Source organism: Scyliorhinus canicula, chromosome 12, assembly GCF_902713615.1.
Source record: "Scyliorhinus canicula chromosome 12, sScyCan1.1, whole genome shotgun sequence".
NCBI lineage: Eukaryota > Metazoa > Chordata > Chondrichthyes > Carcharhiniformes > Scyliorhinidae > Scyliorhinus > Scyliorhinus canicula.
The window spans coordinates 160656070-160683629 of NC_052157.1; the positions used below are offsets into that span (position 1 = coordinate 160656070).

General features: G+C 46.7%; 1 protein-coding gene across 1 annotated transcript in view; it reads left to right on the forward strand.

Annotated features, from left to right (window-relative positions):
* The first annotated feature begins 515 nt into the window (after positions 1-515).
* LOC119975183 (solute carrier family 13 member 2-like) overlaps positions 516-27560 on the forward strand; it is a 75352-nt gene continuing 48307 nt past the window's right edge. Inside the window, exons 1-2 of the mRNA XM_038814783.1 lie at positions 516-663; positions 26826-26954. Coding sequence (XP_038670711.1) covers positions 562-663; positions 26826-26954 — 231 coding nt within the window. The 5' untranslated portion in view covers positions 516-561. The remainder of the gene's footprint in view (positions 664-26825; positions 26955-27560) is intronic.

Sequence of the window (27560 nt, forward strand, 5' to 3'; positions counted from 1 at the left end):
CACACCTCAGGCGAGGGGCAAGGTTGAGAATGGGGTTGCTTCATGAGCAACGTTGGCGGGGACAGGAATTGAACCCGCGCTGCCGGCCTCGCTCTGCAGTTTACAGACCTCTGTCAGGTCATTCCTCAGCCTCGTGCCCAGAGGAAAGGGTGCCCAGTCTGCGTCCTGTGAACAGAAGGAAAAGAAGTGAAAATGACCCAAACAAACCTTTAGCCGAAATCCCCGAGGGTAAAGGAGTGACATTTGAATGAGTCCAGGGAGGTAGAGGTGCCGGTGTGAACAGTCGGACATTCTGGGAGATTAAAACTTCAATCCAAAGTCTAGTCCACAAACTCCTACAAAACAGAAACCAACTTTGTGACACTTTGCTCCCTGGGAAGCTATTTCATAAATTCTGTAATGCCTGCCTCTTCCATTCAGCTTACAATATTCTGCAGATAAAAAATGGGAAGGTTAATGTTTAATTGTGTTCCTGTTACACATAAATCACTGCTGCCCTCTCTGCTCTGATAGAGCTCACACAGTGTTGAAGAGGACTGTGTTCACACACAGCCTGAAGCAATGGGCTCCCGTTGGAGAATAGTTTGGGCCTTCCGGAACCAGCTGATTATATTCCTGGTTCCACTTCTATTGCTACCCCTGCCAGTGGTCATTCCAACAAAGGTAAGGAGCGACCCCTCAGGGAATGCCAGCGTCCTCATGCGTGGGCAGCGGCTGGCAACAGTGCGTGTTTCAGAAGAGACAGTATCGACATGTGGGAGAGAGGTTGGCAATACTCCCGGTGCTCATGCGGCCTGTTGGCCGGGGGTGGGGGGGAGGAGTGTTTCCCTTTTTAAACGTGAATCTGCAATTTTTCATCCAGACTCAAGCACTATGGTTACTGCGAACAGAAATTGCTCACATCCTGTATATATGCAACACATTGAACGTAATAAACCATCTCAGCGGCTTCTCAGTGTTCGAAAACAATACATGACGACTGGGCCAAGCAGGACGATGTCAGGGAAAATGATCAAAGCGTGGGTCAGTGAGGTGGGTTTTAAGGAGTATCTTAAAGAAGGGGAGAAAGGGTGAGAGGGAGCTATCTGTTTGTTGGAAGTGGATAAAAGCAGAACAGAAAAAGAATATTGAAAGTGAGAGAAAGTAAACTTTACTCTGTACATAACCCCGTGCTGTACCTGTCCTGGGAGTGTTTGATGGGGACAGTGTAGAGGGAGCTTTACTCTGTATCTAACCCCGTGCTGTACCTGTCCTGGGAGTGTTTGATGGGGACAGTGTAGAGGGAGCTTTACTCTGTATCTAACCCCATGCTGTACCTGTCCTGGGAGTGTTTGATGGGGACAGTGTAGAGGGAGCTTTACTCTGTATCTAACCCCGTGCTGTACCTATCCTGGGAGTGTTTGATGGGGACAGTGTAGAGGGAGCTTTACTCTGTATCTAACCCCGTGCTGTACCTGTCCTGGGAGTGTTTGATGGGGACAGTGTAGAGGGAGCTTTACTCTGTATCTAACCCCATGCTTTACCTGTCCTGGGAGTGTTGGATGGGGACAGTGTAGAGGGAGCTTTACTCTGTATCTAACCTCGAGCTGTACCGGTCCTGGGCGTGTTTGATGGGGACAGTGTAGAGGGAGCTTTACTCTGTATCTAACCCCGTGCTGTACCTGTCCTGGGAATGTTTGATGGGGACAGTGTGGAGGGAGCTTTACTCTGTATCTATCCTGTGCTGTACCTGTCCTGGGAGTATTTGATGGGGACAGTGTAGAGGGAGCTTTACTCTGTATCTAACCCCGTGCTGTACCTGTCCTGGGCGTGTTTGATGGGGACAGTGTAGAGGGAGCTTTACTCTGTATCTAACCCCGGGCTGTACCTGTCCTGGGAGTGTTTGATGGGGACAGTGTAGAGGGAGCTTTACTCTGTATCTAATCACGTGCTGTACCTGTCCTGGGAGTGTTTGATGGGGACAGTGTAGAGGGAGCTTTACTCTGTATCTAACCGCGTGCTGTACCTCTCCTGGGAGTGTTTGATGGGGACAGTGTAGAGGGAGTTTTACTCTGTATCTAATCCCGTGCTGTACCTGTCCTGGGAATGTTTGATGGGGACAGTGTAGAGGGAGCTTTACTCTGTATCTAACCTCGTGCTGTACCTGTCCTGGGCGTGTTTGATGGGGACAGTGTAGAGGGAGCTTTACTCTGTATCTAACCCCGTGCTGTACCTGTCCTGGGAGTGTTTGATGGGGACAGTGTAGAGGGAGCTTTACTCTGTACCTAACCCCGTGCTGTACCTGTCCTGGGAGTATTTGATGGGGACAGTGTAGAGGGAGCTTTACTCTGTATCTAACCCCGTGCTGTACCTGTCCTGGGAATGTTTGATGGGGACAGTGTGGAGGGAGCATTACTCTGTATCTATCCTGTGCTGTACCTGTCCTGGGAGTATTTGATGGGGACAGTGTAGAGGGAGCTTTACTCTGTATCTAACCCCGTGCTGTACCTGTCCTGGGCGTGTTTGATGGGGACAGTGTAGAGGGAGCTTTACTCTGTATCTAACCCCGGGCTGTACCTGTCCTGGGAGTGTTTGATGGGGACAGTGTAGAGGGAGCTTTACTCTGTATCTAATCCCGTGCAGTACCTGTCCTGGGAGTGTTTGATGGGGACAGTGTAGAGGGAGCTTTACTCTGTATCTAACCCCGTGCTGTACCTGTCCTGGGAGTGTTTGATGGGGACAGTGTGGAGGGAGCTTTACTCTGTATCTAACCCCGTGCTGTACCTGTCCTGGGAGTGTTAGATGGGGACAGTGTAGAGGGAGCTTTACTCTGTATCTAACCTCGTGCTGTACCTGTCCTGGGCGTGTTTGATGGGGACAGTGTAGAGGGAGCTTTACTCTGTATCTAACCCCGTGCTGTACCTGTCCTGGGAGTGTTTGATGGGGACAGTGTAGAGGGAGCTTTACTCTGTACCTAGCCCCGTGCTGTACCTGTCCTGGGAGTATTTGATAGGAACAGTGTAGAGGGAGCTTTACTCTGTATCTAACCCCGTGCTGTACCTGTCCTGGGACTGTTTGATGGGGACAGTGTGGAAGGAGCTTTACTCTGTATCTATCCTCTGCTGTACCTGTCCTGGGAGTATTTGATGGGGACAGTGTAGAGGGAGCTTTACTCTGTATCTAACCCCGTGCTGTACCTGTCCTGGGCGTGTTTGATGGGGACAGTGTAGAGGGAACTTTACTCTGTATCTAACATCGGGCTGTACCTGTCCTGGGAGTGTTTGATGGGGACAGTGTAGAGGGAACTTTACTCTGTATCTAATCCCGTGCTGTACCTGTCCTGGGAGTGTTTGATGGGGACAGTGTAGAGGGAGCTTTACTCTGTATCTAACCCCGTGCTGTACCTGTCCTGGGAGTGTTTGATGGGGACAGTGTAGAAGGAGCTTTACTCTGTATCTAACCCCGTGCTGTACCTGTCCTGGGAGTGTTTGATGGGGACAGTGTGGAGGGAGCTTTACTCTGTATCTAACCCTGTGCTGTACCTTTCCTGGGAGTGTTTGATGGGGACAGTGTAGAGGGAGCTTTACTCTGTATCTAACCTCGTGCTGTACCTGTCCTGGGCGTGTTTGATGGGGACAGTGTAGAGGGGGCTTTACTCTGTACCTAACCCCGTGCTGTACCTGTCCTGGGAGTGTTTGATGGGGACAGTGTAGAGGGAGCTTTACTCTGTATCTAACCCCGTGCTGTACCTGTCCCTGTAGTGTTTGATGGGGACAGTGTAGAGGGAGCTTTACTCTGTATCTAACCCCATGCTGTAGATGTCCTGGGAGTGTTTGATGTGGACAGTGTAGAGGGAGCTTTACGCTGTATCTAACCCCGTGCTGTACCTGTCCTGGGAGTGTTTGATAGGGACAGTGTAGAAGGAGCTTTACTCTGTATCTAACCCCGTGCTGTACCTGTCCTGGGAGTGTTTGATGGGGACAGTGTAGAGGGAGCTTTACTCTGTGTCTAACCTCGTGCTGTACCTGTCCTGGGCGTGTTTGATGGGGACAGTGTAGAGGGAGCTTTACTCTGTATCTAACCCCGTGCTGTACCTGTCCTGGGAGTGTTTGATGGGGACAGTGTAGAGGGAGCTTTACTCTGTACCTAACCCCGTGCTGTACCTGTCCTGGGAGTATTTGATGGGAACAGTGTAGAGGGAGCTTTACTCTGTATCTAACCCCGTGCTGTACCTGTCCTGGGACTATTTGATGGGGACAGTGTGGAAGGAACTTTACTCTGTATCTAACATCGGGCTGTACCTGTCCTGGGAGTGTTTGATGGGGACAGTGTAGAGGGAGCTTTACTCTGTGTCTAACCTCGTGCTGTACCTGTCCTGGGCGTGTTTGATGGGGACAGTGTAGAGGGAGCTTTACTCTGTATCTAACCCCGTGCTGTACCTGTCCTGGGAGTGTTTGATGGGGACAGTGTAGAGGGAGCTTTACTCTGTACCTAACCCCGTGCTGTACCTGTCCTGGGAGTATTTGATGGGAACAGTGTAGAGGGAGCTTTACTCTGTATCTAACCCCGTGCTGTACCTGTCCTGGGCGTGTTTGATGGGGACAGTGTAGAGGGAGCTTTACTCTGTATCTAACATCGGGCTGTACCTGTCCTGGGAGTGTTTGATGGGGACAGTGTAGAGGGAGCTTTACTCTGTATCTAATCCCGTGCTGTACCTGTCCTGGGAGTGTTTGATGGGGACAGTGTAGAGGGAGCTTTACTCTGTATCTAACCCCGTGCTGTACCTGTCCTGGGCGTGTTTGATGGGGACAGTGTAGAGGGAGCTTTACTCTGTATCTAACCCCGGGCTGTACCTGTCCTGGGAGTGTTTGATGGGGACAGTGTAGAGGGAGCTTTACTCTGTATCTAATCACGTGCTGTACCTGTCCTGGGAGTGTTTGATGGGGACAGTGTAGAGGGAGCTTTACTCTGTATCTAACCGCGTGCTGTACCTCTCCTGGGAGTGTTTGATGGGGACAGTGTAGAGGGAGTTTTACTCTGTATCTAATCCCGTGCTGTACCTGTCCTGGGAATGTTTGATGGGGACAGTGTAGAGGGAGCTTTACTCTGTATCTAACCTCGTGCTGTACCTGTCCTGGGCGTGTTTGATGGGGACAGTGTAGAGGGAGCTTTACTCTGTATCTAACCCCGTGCTGTACCTGTCCTGGGAGTGTTTGATGGGGACAGTGTAGAGGGAGCTTTACTCTGTACCTAACCCCGTGCTGTACCTGTCCTGGGAGTATTTGATGGGGACAGTGTAGAGGGAGCTTTACTCTGTATCTAACCCCGTGCTGTACCTGTCCTGGGAATGTTTGATGGGGACAGTGTGGAGGGAGCTTTACCCTGTATCTAACCCCGTGCTGTACCTGTCCTGGGAGTGTTTGATGGGGACAGTGTAGAAGGAGCTTTACTCTGTATCTAACCCCGTGCTGTACCTGTCCTGGGAGTGTTTGATGGGGACAGTGTGGAGGGAGCTTTACTCTGTATCTAACCCTGTGCTGTACCTTTCCTGGGAGTGTTTGATGGGGACAGTGTAGAGGGAGCTTTACTCTGTATCTAACCTCGTGCTGTACCTGTCCTGGGCGTGTTTGATGGGGACAGTGTAGAGGGGGCTTTACTCTGTACCTAACCCCGTGCTGTACCTGTCCTGGGAGTGTTTGATGGGGACAGTGTAGAGGGAGCTTTACTCTGTATCTAACCCCGTGCTGTACCTGTCCCTGTAGTGTTTGATGGGGACAGTGTAGAGGGAGCTTTACTCTGTATCTAACCCCATGCTGTACCTGTCCTGGGAGTGTTTGATGTGGACAGTGTAGAGGGAGCTTTACTCTGTATCTAACCCCGTGCTGTACCTGTCCTGGGAGTGTTTGATAGGGACAGTGTAGAAGGAGCTTTACTCTGTATCTAACCCCGTGCTGTACCTGTCCTGGGAGTGTTTGATGGGGACAGTGTAGAGGGAGCTTTACTCTGTATCTAACCCCGTGCTGTACCTGTCCTGGGGTTGTTTGATGGGGACAGTGTAGAGGGAGCTTTCCTCTGTATCTAACCCCGTGCTGTACCTGTCCTGGGAGTGTTTGATGGGGGCAGTGTAGAGGGGGCTTTACTCTGTACCTAACCCCGTGCTGTACCTGTCCTGGGAGTGTTTGATGGGGACAGTGTAGAGGGAGCTTTACTCTGTATCTAACCCCGTGCTGTACCTGTCCCTGGAGTGTTTGATGGGGACAGTGTAGAGGGAGGTTTACTCTGTATCTAACCCCATGCTGTACCTGTTCTGGGATTGTTTGAAGTGGACAGTGTAGAGGGAGCTGTACTCTGTATCTAACCCCGTGCTGTACCTGTCCTGGGAGTGTTTGATAGGGACAGTGTAGAGGGAGCTTTACTCTGTATCTAACCCCGTGCTGTACCTGTCCTGGGAGTGTTTGATGGGGACAGTGTAGAGGGAGCTTTACTCTGTATCTAACCCCGTGCTGTACCTGTCCTGGGGGTGTTTGATGGGGACAGTGTAGAGGGAGCTTTACTCTGTATCTAACCCCGTGCTGTACCTATCCTGGGAGTGTTTGATGGGGACAGTGTAGAGGGAGCTTTACTCTGTATCTAACCCCGTGCTGTACCTGTCCTGGGAGTGTTTGATGGGGACAGTGTAGAGGGAGCTTTACTCTGTATCTAACCACGTGCTGTACCTGTTCTGGGAGTGTTTGATGGGGACAGTGTAGAGGGAGCTTTAATCTGTATCTAACCCCGTGCTGTACCTGTCCTGGGAGTGTTTGATGGGGACAGTGTAGAGGGAGCTTTACTCTGTATCTAACCCCGTGCTGTACCTGTCCTGGGAGTGTTTGATGGGGACAGTGTAGAGGGAGCTTTACTCTGTATCTAACCCCGTGTTGTACCTGTCCTGGGAGTGTTTGATGGGGACAGTGTAGAGGGAGCTTTACTCTGTATCTAACCCCGTGCTGTACCTGTCCTGGGAGTGTTTGATGGGGACAGTGTAGAGGGAGCTTTACTCTGTATCTAACCCCGTGCTGTACCTGTCCTGGGAGTGTTTGAAGGGGACAGTGTAGAGGGAGCTTTACTCTGTATCTAACCCCGTGCTGTACCTGCCCTGGGAGTGTTTGATGGGGACAGTGTAGAGGGAGCTTTACTCTGTATCTAACCCCGTGCTGTACCTGTCCTGGGAGTGTTTGATGGGGACAGTGTAGAGGGAGCTTTACTCTGTATCTAACCCCGTGCTGTACCTGTCCTGGGAGTGTTTGATGGGGATAGTGTGGAGGGAGCTTTACTCTGTATCTAACCCCGTGCTGTACCTGTCCTGGGAGTGTTTGATGGGGACAGTGTCGAGGGAGCTTTACAAACCCTGTCCTGTACCTGTAGGAACTTAACGTTAACATGCACGTCCGGCAAGTATTGGGAAAGGAAATGGCAATTTTGCCCTTTCGCCCAGCCCTTTGTGCCTCCCTCACGGGATCACCCCTGTGGTCACTTGGTCTGTTCCCATCCTTTTTGAAGGTTGGTTTGCATGACCGTCACTTGCTTTGTATCCTTTTGACACATTGCCTTTTGAAGACACTCATCATTGATGTCACCAGCTTTTTCCTTTTTCGCTTCTTCCCACAATGCTGTTTGTTCCTTCGTTTGATGTTCTCTGTGTCTGGCTGGTCAGTCACAACACCAACATTTCTTTTGTTTTCATCAGCGGGATGACCTAGCTCTCTCACTCTTCTCCTCTTCGTCTATTTCTGTTTTAATGATCATCTGTCGAGTACTTTTGAAAATCAAATGAAAATGAAATGGAAATAAAGATCGCTTCTTGTCACCAGTCGGCTATCAATGAAGTTACTGTGCAAAGCCCCTGGTCGCCACTTTCCGGTGCCTGTTTGCTTCTTATGTTTAGGTTTGGTGTTTCGGTGTTGGTCTGCACCCTGTGCACAGAAGTGTGTGGATCCTCAATTGGGTCCTGTGGTGCCGGCGTGCTCCCCAGGGATTGCGTAGCCACACCCATTTCTGTGCCCTCAACTGGAGCCTCGCTCCCGGGGGCCTGGGTGGAGGTCACATCTATAACATCAGGTGTTATCCCTTCTACGCTTGTTGGATCAGCGATTAATGGCTCCTCATCACTGGAGAGTATGATACAAATGTTCTCTGGCACTGATGATTCAGGCGATGGGTCATCCTGGTCTTTCTCGAGTATACATGTGTGATCCGTCGAGCTACAGTGCAATCTAGTCATCACCTCCTGTAACTCACCTTCCGGTCGAGTCGAGGATCAGGGAATCGACTCCGGAACCATTTCAGAGGCCTGAGGCGATTCACCATCTGCCTCTGGAGCCAGTTTCTCCACCATTGGCATTATGTGCAGTGCCAGCACCTCATCATGCCCTTGAAACCATCTTACCAGCGCTTTGTCATCGGCCTCCGCTGGCTCACTCTCCCAGTTGTCAATTTCTTCATCATATTCATATTCTTCGGATGTGTCCTCATCGTCCTCTTCATCAGAGTTAATATCCTTGTACTCATCATCAATATCCTCATATTCATTATCAATATCATCGTACTCACCATCAATAGCCTCGTATTCATCATCAATATCCTCGTACTCATCATCAATATCCTCGTACTCATCATCAATATCCTCATACTCATCATCAATATCCTCGTACTCATCATCAATATCCTCATACTCATCATCAATATCCTCATACTCATCATCAATATCCTCATACTCATCATCAATATCCTCGTACTCATCATCAATATCCTCATACTCATCATCAATATCCTCATACTCATCATCAATTTCCTTGTACCCATCATGAATATCCTCGTACCATCATCAATATATTAATAATAATCTTTATTGTCACAAGTAGGCTTGTATTAACACTGCAATGAAGTTACTGTGAAAAGCCCCTAGTTGCCACATTCCGCCACCAGAGGGAGAATTCAGAATCTCCAAATTACCTAACAGCACGGCTTTCGTGACTTATGGGAGAAAACATGGAGCACATGGAGTGGGGAGACACGGGGAGAATGTGTAGACTCTGCACAGACAGCGACCAAGCCGGGAATTGAACCTGGGACCTTGGCGCAGTGAATCATAGAGTTCACAGAATTTACAGTGCAGAAGGATGCCATTTGGCCTATCAAGTCTGCACCAGCCCTTGGAAAGAGCAAGCACCCTACCTCAGCCCACACCCTATCCCCATAACCCAGCAACCCCACCTAACCTTTTTTTGACACTAGGGACAATTTAGCTTGGCCAATGCACCTAACCTGCACATCTTTGGACTGTGGGAGGAAACCGGAGCACCCGGAAGAAACCCACGCAGACACAGGGAGAGCGTGCAGAATCCGCACAGACGGTGATCGAAGCTGGGAATTGAACCTGGGACCCTGGAGATGTGAAGCAACTGTGCTAACAACTGTACTACCATGCTGCCCTACTCAGCATCAATATCCTCGAATTCACCATCAATATCCTCGTCCTCATCATCAATATCCTCATATTCACCATCATTATCCTCGTACTTATCATCAATATCCTCATACTCATCATCACTATCCTCGTACTCATCATCAATATCCTCATACTCATCATCAATATCCTCAGACTCATCATCAATATCCTCATATTCACAATTAATATCCTCATACTCATCATCAATATCCTCGTATTCACCATCAATATCCCCATACTTATCATCAATATCCTCATGCTCAACATCAATATCCTCATATTCACAATTAATATCCTCATACTCATCATCAATATCCTCGTACTCATCATCAATATCCTCATATTCACCATTAATATCCTCATACTCATCATCAATATCCTCGTACTCACCATCAATATCCCCATACTGATCATCAATATCCTGATACTCATCATCAATATCCTTGTACCCATCATCAATATCCTCATACTCATCATCAATATCCTCATATTCACCATTAATATCCTCACACTCATCATCAATATCCTCACACTCATCATCAATATCCTCGTACTCATCATCAATATCCTCATACTCATCATCAATATCCTCATACTCATCATCATTATCCTCATACTCATCATCAATATCCTCAGACTCATCATCAATATCCTCGTACTGATCATCAATATCCTCGTACTCATCATCAATATCCTCGTGCTCATCATCAATATATTTGGACCCATCATCTATACCCTCATACTCATCATCTATACCCTCATACTCATCATCAATATCCTCATACTCATCATCAATATCCTCATACTCATCATCAATATCCTCGTACTCATCATCAATATCCTCATACTCACCATCAATATCCTCATACTTATCATCATTATCCTTGTACCCATCATCAATATCTTCGTACTCATCATCAATATCCTCATATTCACCATCAATATCCTCATACCCATCATCAATATCCTCATACTCACCATCAATATCCTCATACTCATCATCAATATCCTCATATTCACCATTAATATCCTCATACTCATCATCAATATCCTCATACTCATTATCAATATCCTCATATTCACCATCAATATCCTCATACTCATCATCAATATCCTCATACTCATCATCAATATCCTCGTACTCATCATCAATATCCTCATACTCATCATCATTATCCTCATACTCATCATCAATATCCTCGTACTCATCATCAATATCCTCGTCCTCATCATCAATATCCTCATACTCATCATCAATACCCTCATACTCATCATCAATATCCTCATACTCATTATCAATATCCTCATACTCATCATCAATATCCTCGTACTCATCATCAATATCCTCATACTCATCAGCAGTATCCTCGTGCTCATCATCAATATATTTGTACCCATCATCTATACCCTCATACTCATCATCAATATCCTCATACTCACTATCAATATCCTCACCCTCACCATCAATATCCTCGTGCTCATCATCAATATCCTCGTACTCATCATCAATATCTTTGTACCCATCGTCAATAGCCTCATACTCATCATGAATATCCTCATACTCATCATCAATATCCTCATACTCATCATCAATATCCTCATACTCATCATCAATATCCTCCAGCTCATCATCAATATCTTTGTACCCATCATCAATAGCCTCATACTCATCATCAATATCCTCATACTCATCATCAATATCCTCATACTCATCATCAATATCCTCATACTCATCATCAATATCCTCATACTCATCATCAATATCCTCATACTCACCATCAATATCCTCATACTCACCATCAATATCCTCATACTCATCATCAATATCCTCCTACTGATCATCCATATCCTCATATTCACCATCAATATCCTCATACTCACCATCAATATCGTCATACTTATCATCAATATCGTCATACTCATCATCAATATCCTCATACTTAGCTTGACCCACCTTGGGAGAAAGTGTCTGCACATATGGGATTTTCATTTTTGGGCAGGGAGGTCAACCCAGGAAGAAGTATGGAGGCAGCCATGAGGGCTGCCTGGTGCTGTGGGACCTTCTTTCATCCAAAATAAAAATCACAAAGGCTCTCCATCCCTCACCCCTCACAGCCTCTTCATCCTTCAGACACTCCCCACGACCCATCCATGCCTACTGATCGCGTCAACCAACCCCCAAGGGCCCACGTGTCCCCCGTGTTCCCTTGCCTACCCCCCGTCAGCTCCTGCCCCAGGGTCAGCCATGGCACATCCAGCCCCATTGACCAACTCAACACTTTCAAGGACCAATGAACCCTATAATGTAAAGTAGGATGTCTGAAAAAACTCTTGAAAAAAAAGTCATTCATCGAGAAGTTTCTTCTATTGAATGCCTTCATTGAGGAGGGAGGGGCACTGCACTGCAAGCAGGTCGGCACCCAGTCACATCCTGTCTGTCCGCCCTCACATAATGTGAGAAGGTGCAGACACAATGAATACTTTTGCCAGGTCAACAGGGCGAGTATTACTGAGGAATTCCAGATCTGCTCAAAGATCCACAGCGTTTGCTGATTCTCTGGTTGACAAATATTAGAATCACCAGGGCATCATCCTCACCAACAAATCGTAAATATCTGGAAACATCAGCAGCCTGCAACTAAATCAGCAATCCACATCGTTAAAAACTTCCCAACAGATGGTCAACAATTGGGTGAGACCTTAACAGACAAGAAAATCCCATCAAACACTCCCAGAACAGGTACAGCACGGGGTTAGATACAGAGTAAAGCTCCCTCTACACTGTCCCCATCAAACACTCCCAGAACAGGTACAGCACGGGGTTAGATACAGAGTAAAGCTCCCTCTACACTGTCCCCATCAAACACTCCCAGGACAGGTACAGCACGGGGTTAGATACAGAGTAAAGCTCCCTCTACAGTGTCCCCATCAAACACTCCCAGGACAGGTACAGCACGGGGTTAGATACAGAGTAAAGCTCCCTCTACACTGTCCCCATCAAACACTCCCAGGACAGGTACAGCACGGGGTTAGATACAGAGTAAAGCTCCCTCTACACTGTCCCCATCAAACACTCCCAGGACAGGTACAGCACGGGGTTAGATACAGAGTAAAGCTCCCTCTACACTGTCCCCATCAAACACTCACAGGACAGGTACAGCACGGGGTTAGATACAGAGTAAAGCTCCCTCTACACTGTCCCCATCAAACACTCCCAGGACAGGTACAGCACGGGGTTAGATACAGAGTAAAGCTCCCTCTACACTGTCCCCATCAAACACTCCCAGGACAGGTACAGCACGGGGTTAGATACAGAGTAAAGCTCCCTCTACACTGTCCCCATCAAACACTCCCAGGACAGGTACAGCACGGGGTTAGATACAGAGTAAAGCTCCCTCTACACTGTCCCCATCAAACACTCACAGGACAGGTACAGCACGGGGTTAGATACAGAGTAAAGCTCCCTCTACACTGTCCCCATCAAACACTCCCAGGACAGGTACAGCACGGGGTTAGATACAGAGTAAAGCTCCCTCTACACTGTCCCCATCAAACACTCCCAGCACGGGGTTAGATACAGAGTAAAGCTCCCTCTACACTGTCCCCATCAAACACTCCCAGGACAGGTACAGCACGGGGTTAGATACAGAGTAAAGCTCCCTCTACACTGTCCCCATCAAACACTCCCAGCACGGGGTTAGATACAGAGTAAAGCTCCCTCTACACTGTCCCCATCAAACACTCCCAGGACAGGTACAGCACGGGGTTAGATACAGAGTAAAGCTCCCTCTACACTGTCCCCATCAAACACTCCCAGGACACGTACAGCACGGGGTTAGATACAGAGTAAAGCTCCCTCTACACTGTCCCCATCAAACACTCCCAGGACAGGTACAGCACGGGGTTAGATACAGAGTAAAGCTCCCTCTACACTGTCCCCATCAAACACTCCCAGGACAGGTACAGCACGGGGTTAGATACAGAGTAAAGCTCCCTCTACACTGTCCCCATCAAACACTCCCAGGACAGGTACAGCACGGGGTTAGATACAGAGTAAAGCTCCCTCTACACTGTCCCCATCAAACACTCCCAGGGCAGGTACAGCACGGGGTTAGATACAGAGTAAAGCTCCCTCTACACTGTCCCCATCAAACACTCCCAGGACAGGTACAGCACGGGGTTAGATACAGAGTAAAGCTCCCTCTACACTGTCCCCATCAAACACGCCCAGGACAGGTACAGCACGGGGTTAGATACAGAGTAAAGCTCCCTCTACACTGTCCCCATCAAACACTCCCAGGGCAGGTACACTACGGGGTTAGATACAGAGTAAAGCTCCCTCTACGCTGTCCCCATCAAACACTCCCAGCACAGGTACAGCACGGGGTTAGATACAGAGTAAAGCTCCCTCTACACTGTCCCCATAAAACACTCCCAGGACAGGTACAGCACGGGGTTAGATACAGAGTAAAGCGCCCTCGACACTGTCCCCATCAAACACTCCCAGAGCTGGTACAGCACGGGGTTAGCTACAGAGTATAACTCCCTCTACACTGTCCCCATCAAACACTCCCAGGACAGGTACAGCACGGGGTTAGATACAGAGTAAAGCTCCCTCTGCACTGTCCCCATCAAACACTCCCAGGACAGGTACAGCACGGGGTTAGATACAGAGTAAAGCTCCCTCTACACTGTCCCCATCAAACACTCCCAGGACAGGTACAGCATGGGGTTAGATACAGAGTAAAGCTCCCTCTACACTGTCCCCATCAAACACTCCCAGGACAGGTACAGCACGGGGTTAGATACAGAGTAAAGCTCCCTCTGCACTGTTCCTTCTGCAAGTTTCACATTTACATCAACATTTACATGTTTCACGCCTTTCAATAACTATTTTGTTTTTTTTAATTCTGTGCGCAAGGCGGATATCCCGAACAGGCATATCATGTGTATGGACACACCAGTTAAATTTGTTTATATTGTTTATGTATATCACAAATGTGTAACATATTTGTCCATAAGCCTCAATATCTCGAAAGGAAAGGGGATCTGGTGATACGCCTGTAGATAATATTACATGTATTCAGCAGTATGACCTCCCACCATCAGGTGGCATCAGACACCAGTCAGGTGACATCCGGCTACCAGCAGAAGGACGTAAGGACGAGGACAGTCGCACATAAGGGTTGTTCCAGGAGAGTCTCATGTAACTCTGTAATAACTCGGTCTGTATACGATTCTGTACATATTGATTGTAAATAGCTGAGGGCCAATACTGGTCCTTGCAGTACCCCACCAGCAACAAGCTGCCAACACGAAAATGACCTGTTTATTCCGATCCTCTGTTTTCAGTCTGTTCACCCATCCTCAATTCGTGCTAATATATTACCCCATTCCCATGGAGTGTAATATTGTGTAACTATACGATAGGTCAGAGTACAAAAGAAGAGATAATGGGAGCTTGCCAGAAAGTACAGCGATAATAATGGGCCACTTTAATCTACAGATAGATTGGAAAAATCATTGAGCAAAGGCTGTGGGGGCGAGGAGTTTACACAATGTTTGTGGGATAGTTTCTTACAGCTGCACGTTCTGGAGTCAAGCAGAGGGCAGGCTACAGTGGCTGGCTCCTGCTCCAAAGTCGTATTTCATATAACCTTTTGTGTGGCACCCTGTGAAAGTTCAAATGCACATCGGCATGGTAGCACAATGATTAGCACTGTTGCTTCACAGCGCCAGGGTCCCAGGTTCCATTCCCGGTTTGGGTCACTGTCTGTGCGGAGTCTGCACGTTCTCTCCGTGTTTGCGTGGGTTTCCTCCGGGTACTCCGGTTTTCTCCCACAAGTCCCGAAAGACGTGCTGTTAGGTAAATTGGACATTCTGAATTCTCCCTCTGTGTACCCGAACAGGCGCCGGAATATGGCGACTCGGGGGATTTTCACAGTAAATCATTGCAGTGTTAATGTAAGCCTACTTGTGACAATAAAGATTATTATTATTGTGTTCTTAGCAAACCCCTTCACAATTTTTTGTGAGACTTTATTCTTGTTTGCCAATTTTTGGGGCTGGTTTAGCTCACTGGGCTAAATCGCTGGCTTTTAAAGCAGACCAAGGCAGGCCAGCAGCACGGTTCATTTCCCGTACCAGCCTCCCCGAACAGGCGCCGGAATGTGGCAACTAGGGGCTTTTCACAGTAACTTAATTTGAAGCCTACTCGTGACAATAAGCGATTTTCATTTTCCGTTCATTTCACTTTCAATTTCTTGCAATAAAGGCCAACATGCCATTTCCTTTCCGAATACTTGCCGTACCTGCATGCTAACTTTATGTTCCTTGTGCAAGTCTCTCTGAACATCAACATTTACATTTCTCACGCCTTTCAAAAACTATTTTGTTTTTTTATTCTGTGCGAAAGGGACATAAACCGAACAGGCATATCGTTTCTACGGACACACTAGTTAAATGTGCTGATATTTGGAATGCATGTACCAAATGTGCAAAGTAAAGATATGAATCAAGTTTTTACATAAACATTAATATCGCCAAAGGAAGGAGGATGTGGTGAAATGCCTGTAGGTAATATTACATGTACTCGGCAGTATGACCTCCCACCACCAGGTGGTGTCAGACATCAGTCAGGTGACATCCGGCTACCTGCAGAAGGACGTAAGGACGAGGACAGTCGCACATAAGGGTTGTTCCAGGAGAATCTCATGTAACTCTGTAATAACTCGGTCTGTATATGATTCTGATCGTTAACTTACCACGTGTACATTAATAAATCATCGCTCTGGCTAAGTCACCAGCACTTTGGTGGAATCATTACAAGACACGATCATGGAACACAACAGGGGTCACACATTATATTCCATCTACCACTTCTAACCCATTCATTTTTCCTGTGTATGTGTCTTTGGAACCTTTTTGTATTCTCCACACAGCTTAATTTTCCGTCTAGTTTAGTATCATCAGCACACTTGGATACATGATCGCGGTCCCCTCACCTGTACATATTGATTGTAAATAGCTGAGGGCCAATACTGGTCCTTGCAGTACCCCACCAGTAACAAGCTGCCAACACGAAAATGACCTGTTTATTCCTACACACTCTATTTTCTGTCTGTTAAGCCATCCTCAAATCAGTAGCAAAGTGGTTAGCACTGTTGCTTCACAGCGCCAGGGTCCCAGGTTCAATTCCGGCCATGGGTCACTGTCTGTGCGGAGTCAACACGTTCTCCCCGTGTCTGCGTGGGTTTCCTCCGGGTGCTCCGGTTTCCTCCCACAAGTCCCGAAAGACGTGCTTGTTAGTTGAATTGAACATTCTGAATTCTCCCTCAGTGAACCCGAACAGGCGCCGGAGTGTGGCGACTAGGGGATTTTCACAGTAGCTTCATTGGAGTCACATTCTGGAGTCAAGCAGAGGGCAGGGTATGGTGGCCGGCTCCTGCTTCTAAGGCGTATGTTCGTATGACCTTTTGTGTGACACCCTTTGGAAAATTAAAATGCACAACATCTGCTGGTTCCCCTTTCCAACAGCAAAAATCTCTCACAGATTAGCACAGTGGGCTAAACAGCTGGATTGTAATGCAGAACAAGGCCAGCAGCGCGGGTTCAATTCCCGTACCAGCCTCCCCGAACAGGCGCCGGAATGTGGAGACTAGGGACTTTTCACAGTAGCTTCATTGAAGCCTACTTGTGACAATAAGCGATTATTATTATTAAATTGTTCTTTTGCTAAATCTGTGTTGACACTGAACACAAGAAACAGGAGCAGGCATAGACCATTCAGCCCATTGAGTATGTTCCGCCATGCAATATGATCATGTCCGATTTTGTGTTATGGGCCAGGGTTTAGAGAACCCCAAAGTGTATCATGGAGTTAACCTGACCCACAACTTTTAATAGATTGTGTTATGGGGAGCACACGGCCCACTCTACGGGTGTGGTACAGCAGAAATGGAAAAGTGTTTTTTAAAGCAAAACAATGCTTATTCTATGAACTCAAGTTAACCTTTTTAAAACATACAGTGAACATCTTAGCAACCATTAATTCAAATACAACCCCCAAAGAATACAACACTAAGTAATCCTTAATAACTTCCCAAAAACATCCAGAAGACAAAAGAAACACCTTTTAACAGAAGCACATTAGGTTTACATTCACTACTGAGAACATTTATAATTCTGAATTAACCAAATGATTAAGAGATAGTCTTTTGATGGCAGCGAGATCAACAGTGTACCTGCTCTGACTGGCTTCAGCTCCAACACTGAAAACAAAACTACAATACACCCTGCAGCAAACAGCCTAAAATGAAAGTAAAATGCTGACAGATAGCCCAGCTCCACCCCCTCTCTGACATCACTGCAGTAGTAAACACCCATTTCTTAAAGGTACATTTCTTAAACACCTATTTCTTAAAGGTACTCTCACATGACAACTCCCCCCAAGAAAAAAATAAACCATCAACTTCATGATGATTTCATTTTTCACCTTTTCACTAACCTTTAAGAAATTCACACAGTAAATATACTTTTTCATTTCAAAAAACACAACACAGGCAAACAGGTATAATAATATAGTCCATTTTCTTTCGTTCTTCCTCCAACTGAAATCCTTCTCAATTGACAGTCTCTTTGAACAAGAAGGTCTCTGCACGTTCTGTCCATTTCTCTACACCTCGGCATTTCTCCTTAAAGTCAGATACTTTAGTTCAATCTGATTGCAGAGTCTCTTGCAATTCTCCAACACAGGGGCATTGGTTATCACAGCTTTCAGGCAGTCAAATGCCTGTTGAAACTCTGCTGTCTACTGAAATTTTCGATGCTTCTTCAGCAAGTCCATCAGTGGAGCCACCACGCTACAAAAATTTTGCACAAATGTTCGATCAAATCCACTCATGCCAAGAAATCGCATTATTTCCCTTCGTCTCAAGGGTATCGAAAACTCCTCAAGGAAAGTGACTTGAGCTTTTCCAAATGCACTTTTGGCTAGGTTTATCACCAAACCCACCTCCTGAAATTGATTGAATAACTCTATCAGATGTTTTAAATGTTCTTTCCATGTCTGGCTGAAAATTACCAGATCGTCGATTGTATACCGCATAATTGGGTAATCCTGAAATGACTTTGTTAGTTAACCGTTGAAATGTGGCTGGAGCATTTTTCATGCCAAATGGCTCACTTGGCTAAATCGCTGGCTTTTAAAGCAGACCAAGCAGGCCAGCAGCACGGTTCGATTCCCGTACCAGCCTCCCCGGACAGGCGCCGGAATGTGGCGACTAGGGGCTTTTCACAGTAACTTCATTGAAGCCTACTCGTGACAATAAGCGATTTTCATTTCATTTCATTCAAAAGCTGAAATTTCCTTCGCCCTTTCGGATAAAGGTACCTGCCAGTAACCTTTAAATAAATCCAGTTTGGAAATAAAAGCTGATTGTCCCACTTTTTCAATGCAATCCTCCAAACGTGGGATAGGATAAGAGTCCGTTCTTGCAACTGCAGTAATCTTTCTATAGTCCACACACAACCGTTGGGTACCATCTGGTTTAGATACCATCACTATGGGTGAGCTCCATTGGCTGCAACCCATTTCAATTATGCCTTTTTTAAGCATACTCTCCATCTCTTTGTTAACCTGCGCCAATTTTAAAGGGTTAAGTCGGTATGGATGTTGTTTGATTGGAACAGCATTTCCCACATCGACATCATTTATAGCCATTTTAGTTCTTCCCAGTTTATCTCCACAAACTTGCCCACGTGATATCAATAACTCTTTCAGGTCAGTTTGTTTTTCCTCTGGAAGGTAACTCAACAATTTTTCCCAATTTTTAAGAACGTCCTCGTTGTCCAATTTAATTTGAGGTATGTCAGATTCACAGTCATCTGGATTTGGTTCATCACTTTGAGTTCAAATCATTAAAACCTCCTTTTTCTCTCCTTCCCTTTCAAAGTACCTTTTAAGCATATTCACATGACACACTCGGTGAGTCTTCCTTCTATCCGGTGTTTTTACCACATAATTCACCTCACTTAATTTCTTTTCAATCTAATGAAGTCCACAAAACCGAGCTTTTAAAGATTCACCTACCACTGGTAACAACACTAAAACTTTATCTCCACTGGCAAAACTACGAACTTTGGATTTCTTGTCCGCTATCCGTATCATCAGATGTTGTGCAACTTTCAAATGTTGTCTAGCCAATTCACCTGCTCTATTTAATCGTTCCCCAAAATTTAACATGTAATCCAATTTTGTAAGTTCTGATTTCTCTCTCACCAATTTTTCCTTAATCAATTTAAGTGGTCCTCTTACCTCATGACCAAAAATTAGTTCAAAAGGACTAAATATGGTTGACTCATTAGGTGCATCCCTAATTGCAAACAGTACAAATGGAATTCCTTTATCCCAATCCTCTGGATAATCTTGACAATAAACCCTCAACATGTCTGATGCCACCTTTCTAACGCTCCCTGCGATTCTGGATGGAACGCAGCTGATTTAAATTGTTTTATTCCTGAGCTATCTATAACTTCTTTGAATAACCTAAAGTGTGGGGGGGGGGGGTGCTCCTTCACTGTGGGGGAGGAGGCGGCTCCGATGGGGTTTGGCCCACGATCGGGGCCCACCAATCGGCAGGCTGGCCTGTCCCACCCCCGGGCCTACCCCCTTCCGCGGTCGGCCCCAGAACCCTGGCGCCATGTTGGTGGGGGACCGGCATGCGTAACAAGTTCCCCGTGCATGTACAGGATGGCACGGCCCAACTCTGCAGGCGCGGGTTGGCGCAGCAGCCCTCTGGGGGCCAGAATATGTCATGTCCGGGCCCTGCTCGCGCCGTCGTGAAATGCGACGGCATTCACTTAGTCCCGGGAGCGGAGAATCCCGCCCTTCATGCCTCTTCCACCCTCCTGGATTTCTTTTTTAATCTGAGGTACACTCTCCTTATTATCTCCCATCATATCACCTTTACCTTTTCCACTTGAGTATTTCTCATGTCCCCAGTTTCTATCCCTCACCGGCTGAAACTGATATCGGAAACCAAGCTTTGATTAATGAACTAATTCATAATCATCTGTCATTTCTGCTGCTAATCTCACAGTTTTAACCCTTTGTTCTTCCACATGAGTTCTAACTGCATCAGGAATTGAATTTTTAAACTCCTCCAAAAGTATAATTTCTCTGAGAGCTTCATAGGTTAGGTCTATTTTCAAAGCCCTTATCCACCTATCAAAATTACTCTGTTTGTGCTTTTCAAACTCCATATATATTTGACCAAATTATTTTCTTAAATTTCTAAACCTTTGTCTGTGAGCTTCAGGCACGAGTTCATATGCACCTAATATGGATTTTTTCACCTCCTCATATGTCCCAGATACCTCCTCCGGTAGTGATGCAAACACTTCACTAGCTCTATCTACCAGGTTTGTTTGAATCAGTAATACCCACATGTCCTGTGGCCGTTTCATTTGTTTAGCTACCTTCTCAAATGAAATGAAAAAGGCTTCTACCTCCTTCTCATCAAACCTTGACAATGCTTGGACATATTTAAATAGATTCCCACCAAGCCTTCGACTAAGATGATGTTTCTCACTATCCTCATCGCTATCATCCAACTGTACATTTCCCTTTACGCCTGACAATTCTAACTGACTGTCATGTTTCATGGCCATTTTCTGAAGCTCAAACTCTCTCTCTTTATCTTTTCCCCTGATCTGTATCTCCCTTTCTCCTCATTTTTGTTCTGCTAGGGCTATTCTTTCTGTTTTCCTTTCTTCTCTCTCTTTTTCCTCTCTAACTCTTTCTCTTTCTTTTTCCTCTCTCTCTCTTTCGTACTCAAGCCGCTTTAATTCTTCCTCAAATGGTCCATTTGTTTAATTTGTAACTGTATTTTTGCCATTTCCAATGAGTCAAACTGTATCTCAGGTGACTTTAAATGCTTAGCCACCACCATAATTACCTAATTTTTTCACATTTTGTCAGGTAATGTTAACTGCAATGTTTTTGTCAAATCTAACAGTCTGCTTTTCGCCTCTGTCTGTGAGGTACTGCGTGTGACCGTCTCCACCCCCAAAAACTTCAGAGCCTCTGAAAGAGCCATTATCCACAACACACTCCCTACTTAAACTAAAATACCACACCTGAAAAGCAACCACAATATGCTCACCGACAAGAGGCGGGGCCACATTGGATTTGGTATTGGGTAATGAGCCGGGCCAAGTGTTAGATTTGGTTGTGGAAGAGCACTTTGGAGATAAACCACAATTTGATGTCTTTCACTATAGCAATGGCATAGGGCAGCACGGTAGCATTGTGGTTAGCACAATCGCTTCACAGCTCCAGGGTCCCAGGTTCGATTCCCGGCTGGGTCACTGTCTGTGCGGAGTCTGCACATCCTCCCCGTGTGTGCATGGGTTTCCTCCGGGTGCTCCGGTTTCCTCCCACAGTCCAAAGATGTGCAGGTTAGGTGGATTGGCCATGATAAATTGCTCTTAGTGTCCAAAATTGATCTTAGTGTTGGGTGGGGTTACTGGGTTATGGGGATAGGGTGGAGGTGTTGACCTCGGGTAGGGTGCTCTTTCCAAGAGCTGGTGCAGATTCGATGGGCCGAATGGCCTCCTTCTGCACTTTAAATTCTATGACCCAATGGAGAGGGATAGGAACATATGGCAGGGCAAGGTTTATAACTGGGGGAAGGGTAATTATGATGCGTTTAGGCAAGAATTTGGGAGCATAGGATGGAAACAGGAAGTGTCAGAGATAGGCACAATTGAGATGTGGAGTTGTTCAAGGAGCAAATACTGCGTGCCCTTGATATGGCAGCACGGTAGCACAGTGGTTAGCACTGTGGCTTCACAGCGCCAGGGTCCCAGGTTTGATTCCCCGCTGGGTCACTGTCTGTGTGGAGTCTGCACGTTCATAGATCATAGAATTTACAGTGCAGAAGGAGGCCATTCGGCCCATCGAGTCTGCGCTGGCTCCTGGAAAGAGCACCCTACCCAGGGTTAACACCTCCACCCTATTCCCCTAACCCAGTAACCCCACCCAACACTAAGGGCAATTTTGGACACTAAGGGCAATTTATCATGGCCAATCCACCTGACCTGCACATCTTTGGACTGTGGGAGGAAACCGGAGCACCCGGAGGAAACCCACGCACACACGGGGAGGATATGCAGACTCCGCACAGACAGTGACCCAAGCCGGAATCGAACCTGGGACCCTGGAGCTGTGAAGCGATTGTGCTATCCACAATGCTACCGTTCTCCCCGTGTCTGCGTGGGTTTCCTCCGGGTGCCCCGGTTTTCTCCCACAGTACAAAGACGTGCAGGTTCGGTGAATTGGCCATGATAAATTGCCCTTAGTGACCAAACCAGATTAGGAGGGGTTATTGGGTTACCGGGCTAGGGTGGAAGTGAGGGCTTGGGTGGGTCGGTGCAGACTCGATGGGCTGAATGGCCTCCTTCTGTACTGTATGTTCTATATGTATGTCCCAGTCAGGCAGGGAGGAAATGGTTGAGTGATGGAACCATGGTTTACTAAAGAGGTTGAATGTCTTGTCATGAGGAAGAAGGGGGCTTATGTAAGGATGAGAAAACAAGGTTCAGTTTGGGTACTTGAAGGATACAAGATAGTTGGGAGGAGCTCAAGAAAGAGCTGAGGAGAGCTAGGAGGGGGCATGAGAAGTCCTTGGTGGGTAGGATCAAGGAAAACCTCAAGGCCTTTTACACTTATGTGAGGAATAAAAGAATGACCAAGGTGAAGTTAGGGCCGGTCAAGGACAGTAGTGGGAACTTGTGCATGGAGTCTGAAGATATAGGAGAGGCCCTAAATGAATACTTTTCTTCAGTGTCACAAAGGAGAGGGCCCATGTTGTTGAGGAGGATAGTGCGATACAGGCTGGTAGGCTGGAGGAGGTAGATATTCGGAAGGAAGATGTGTTAGAAATTTTGAGAAGCCCGAGGATAGATAAGCCCCCTGAGCCTGATGGGATATATCCTAGGATTCTTTGGGAGACGAAGGATGAGATTGAAGAGCCTTTGGCTTTGATCTTTATGTCCTCACTGTCTACAGGAATAGTGGCAGAAGACTGGAGAGAGGCGAATGTTGTCCCCTTGCTCACGAAAGGGAATATGTATAACCCTGGGAATTATAGGCCGGTTAGTCTCACTTTGGTCATAGGAAAATTATTGAAAAGGGTCCTGAGCGATAGGATTTATGGTCATTTGGAAAGATACAGCTTAATCCAGGATAGTCAGCACAGATTGATGAGGAGTAAGTCTTGCCTCACAAGTTTCATTGTATTCTTTGACTAAGTAACTAAGTAACTAAGGACAGAGATGAAGGTAGAGCAGTTGATGTTGTACACATGGATTTTAGTAAGGCGTTTGATAAGGTGCCCCATGGCCGGCTCATGCAGAAAGTAAGGAGGTGTGGGACAGAGGGAAATTTGGCCGATTGGATAAGTAACTGGTTGTCACATAGAAGACAGAGGGTGGTGGGAGATGGTAAATTTTCATCCTGGAGCCCAGTTACCAGCGGTGTACCACAGGGATCAGTGCTGGGTCCTCTGCTATTTGTGATTTATATCAATGACTTGGATGATAGAGTTTAAGGTTGGGTTAGTAAATTTGCTGATGACACCAAGATTGATAGAGTAGTGGATAATGTGGAGGGCTGTTGGAGGCTGCAAAGAGACATTGATAGGATGCAGAGCTGAGCTGAAAAGCGGCAGATGGAGTTTAACCCTGATAAGTGTGAAGTGATTCATTTTGGTAGGAGAAATTTGAATGTGGATTACAGGGTCAACGGCAGGGTTCTGAAGAATGTGGAGGCGCAGAGAGATCTCGGAGTTCACGTCCATAGATCTCTGAAAGTTTCCACCCAAGTGGATAGAGCCGTGAAGAAGGCTTATGGTGTGTTAGCGTTTATTAACAGGGGGATTGAGTTTAAGAGCCGTGAGGTTATGCTGCAATTGTACAAGACCTTGGTTAGACCACATTTGGAGTATTGTGTGCAGTTCTGGTCACCTCACTATAGGAAGGATGTGGAAGCATTGGAAAGGGTGCAAAGGAGATTTACCAGGCTGCTGCCTAGATTGGAGGGTAGGTCTTATGAGGAAAGGTTGAGGAAGCTAGGGCTTTTCTCACTGGAGCGAAGGAGGATGAGAGGTGACTTAATTGAGGTGTATAAGATGATGAGAGGGATAGATAGGGTGGACGTTCAGCGACTTTTTCCTCGGGTGGATGTAGCTGTTACAAGGGGACATAACTATAAGGTTCATGGTGGAAGATATAGGAGGGATGTCAGAGGTAGGTTCTTTACTCAGAGAGTGGTTGGGGCTTGGAACACACTCTCAGCTATGGTAGTGGAGTCGGACACCTAGGAACTTTCAAGCGGTTATGGATAGAGTGCACTAGAATAATTGGGAGTGGGTTGATTTGATCCTAGTTTCAGACTAGTTTGGCACAACATCATGGGCCGAAGGGCCTGTACTGTGCTGTACAGTTCTATGTACCCCTCACTGTTTTTAAGTTCACAAAGCCAATCCAATAGATAGTCTTTTATCCCGGACGAGCCCCCAATTTGTTTTGGGCCAAGGTTCAGAGAACCCCAAAGTGTATCATGGAGTTCACCTGACCCACAACTTTTAATAGATTGTGGTATGGGGAGCACACGGCCCACTCTACAGGTGTGGTACAGCAGAAATGGAAAAGTATTTTTTAAAGCAAAACAATGTTTATTCTATGAACTCAAGTTAACCATTTTGAAACATCCAGTGAACATCTTAGCAACCATCAATTCAAATACAACCCCCAAAGATTACAACACTAAATAATCCTTTAAGCTTTCCTTTTTAACATCAATGCAACTTAAAAACAAAACCTTTATCAGAAGCACATCAGGTTAAAGTTACTACTGAAAACAGTTATAAATCTGAATTCACCAAATGATCAAGAGATAGTCTTTTGATGGCAGAGAGATCAGCAGTATACCTGCTTGGTCTGGCTTCAGCTCCAACACTGAAAACAAAACTGAATCACATCCTGCAGCCTGCTCAAAAACCAAAGTAAAAAACTGACAGACAGCCCAGCTCCACCCACTCTCTGACATCACTGCAGTAGTAAACACCCATTTCTTAAAGGTACTCTCACATGACACAGGTGATTTATTTTGGCAGGAAGAATATGGAGGAACAGTCTCAAATAAAGGGAGAAACTCTAAAGGAGGTGCAGGATCAGAGGGACCTCGGTGTATATCTACACAAGTCATTGAAGGTGGCAGGGCATGTTGAGAGAGCAGTTAGTAAAGCAGATTGTATCTTAGCTTTAATTAATAGGGACATTGAGTACAAGAGTTAGGAGGTCATGTTAAACTTGTATTAAACACACGTTAGGCCTCATCTGGACACTGTCCAGTTCTGGGTGCCAGACCCGAGGAAGGATGTGAAGACATTGGACAGAGCACAGAGGAGATTCACAAGAATGATTCCACAAGAAAGACCAGTAGCTATGGGGATAGATTGGAGAGTTTGGAATTGTTTTCCTGGGAGAAAAGAAGGCTTAGAGGAGACTGGATGGAGGTATTCTAGATCCTGAGGGGTTTGGACAGGGTAAATAGTGAGAAACTGTGCTCAATCAAGAGAGCATCAAGAACTAGACACAGATACACAATAATTGGCAAAATGAGTAAAAATGTGTGAGGAAATTGTTTTCACTTTGTGGGTGGTTGGAGTCTGGAATGAACTTCCTGAGAGGGTGGTGGAGGCAGGTTCGATCGAGATATTCAAAAGGCAATTGGATTGTTATCTGAAAACAATGTGCAAGGTTCCGGGGATAAGGCAGGGGGGCGGGACTTGGCAGAATGCTCTGTCAGATGGGCCAAACGGCCTCCTTCTGTACTGTAAACATTCTGCGATTCTGTGAAGTGTTCAAAATCAAGAAGGGTTTAGATTGAGTAAAGAAGGGAAACTGTTTCCAGTGGTTTGAGGAGCAGCAATCAGAGGAACACGGGTTTAAGATCATTGGCAGCAGGAGGCACGGGAGATGCATCTCAGCGATAGGGGCAATGCGACTCGAGGACTATCCAGAGGAAGGGGTGAGGATATTTCTACGCTGCGAATCGGAAGGCGCTGCCCGAAAGGGAGGTGGAAGCTGATTCAATGAAAAACTTCCAAAAGAAAATTGGATAAATATTGAAGCAAAGGGTGGGGGAAGAAGGGAATAGGGTGGGCATCGATGGATATCTCTGATATAGAACTGGCACCAGGATTTCCCACCGTCTTGTAAGATTCCCCATGTCATTCTGAAAGGTTGAAAGGCAGATGTTGTGACTGAGAGATCTTCTCTTCTCCTCCTTTAGGAAGCTGCCTGTGGTTTTACAATCATCCTCATGGCCACATACTGGTGCACAGAAGCACTCCCACTGGCTGTCACTGCCCTTCTCCCTGTGCTACTTTTCCCAATGTTCGGAATCATGGAATCATCACAGGTGAGTTGCTGATATCCAGGGCGGTGCGGGGGGGGTGGGGGGGGGGGGGGGGGGGGCAAGGTTCGTGTTTTCAATGGTGACAAAAAGGGCAAGGAGGTTAGAATTGGGCATTGGTCAGAGTAACGGGTGTGTGGGTGGAGCGGGGCGGGTGGGGGGGGGGGGGGGGGGGGGGGCGGGGGGGGGGGGGGGGGCGGGGGGGGGGGGTGGAAATGCTCTGAACGGAAGGAAAATGGACAGTGGAGCCGGTATATTGTCAGTGTTGTGGGTAAATGGTCAATGTTGGGGGTAAATGGTCAGTGTTGGGGGTAAATGGTCAATGTTGAGGGTAAATGGTCAGTGTTGGGGGTAAATGGTCAGTGTTGGGGCGTAAATGGTCAGTGTTGGGGGTAAATGGTCAGTGTTGGGGGTAAATGGTCACTGTTGAGGGTAAATGGTCAGTGTTGGGGGTAAATGGACAGTGTTGGGGATAAATGGTCAGTGTTGGGGGTAAATGGTCAGTGTTGGGGGTAAATGGTCAGTGTTGGGGGTAAATGGTCAGTGTTGGGGGGTAAATGGTCAGTGTTGGGGGTAAATGGTCAGTGTTGGGGGTAAATGGTCAGTGTTGGG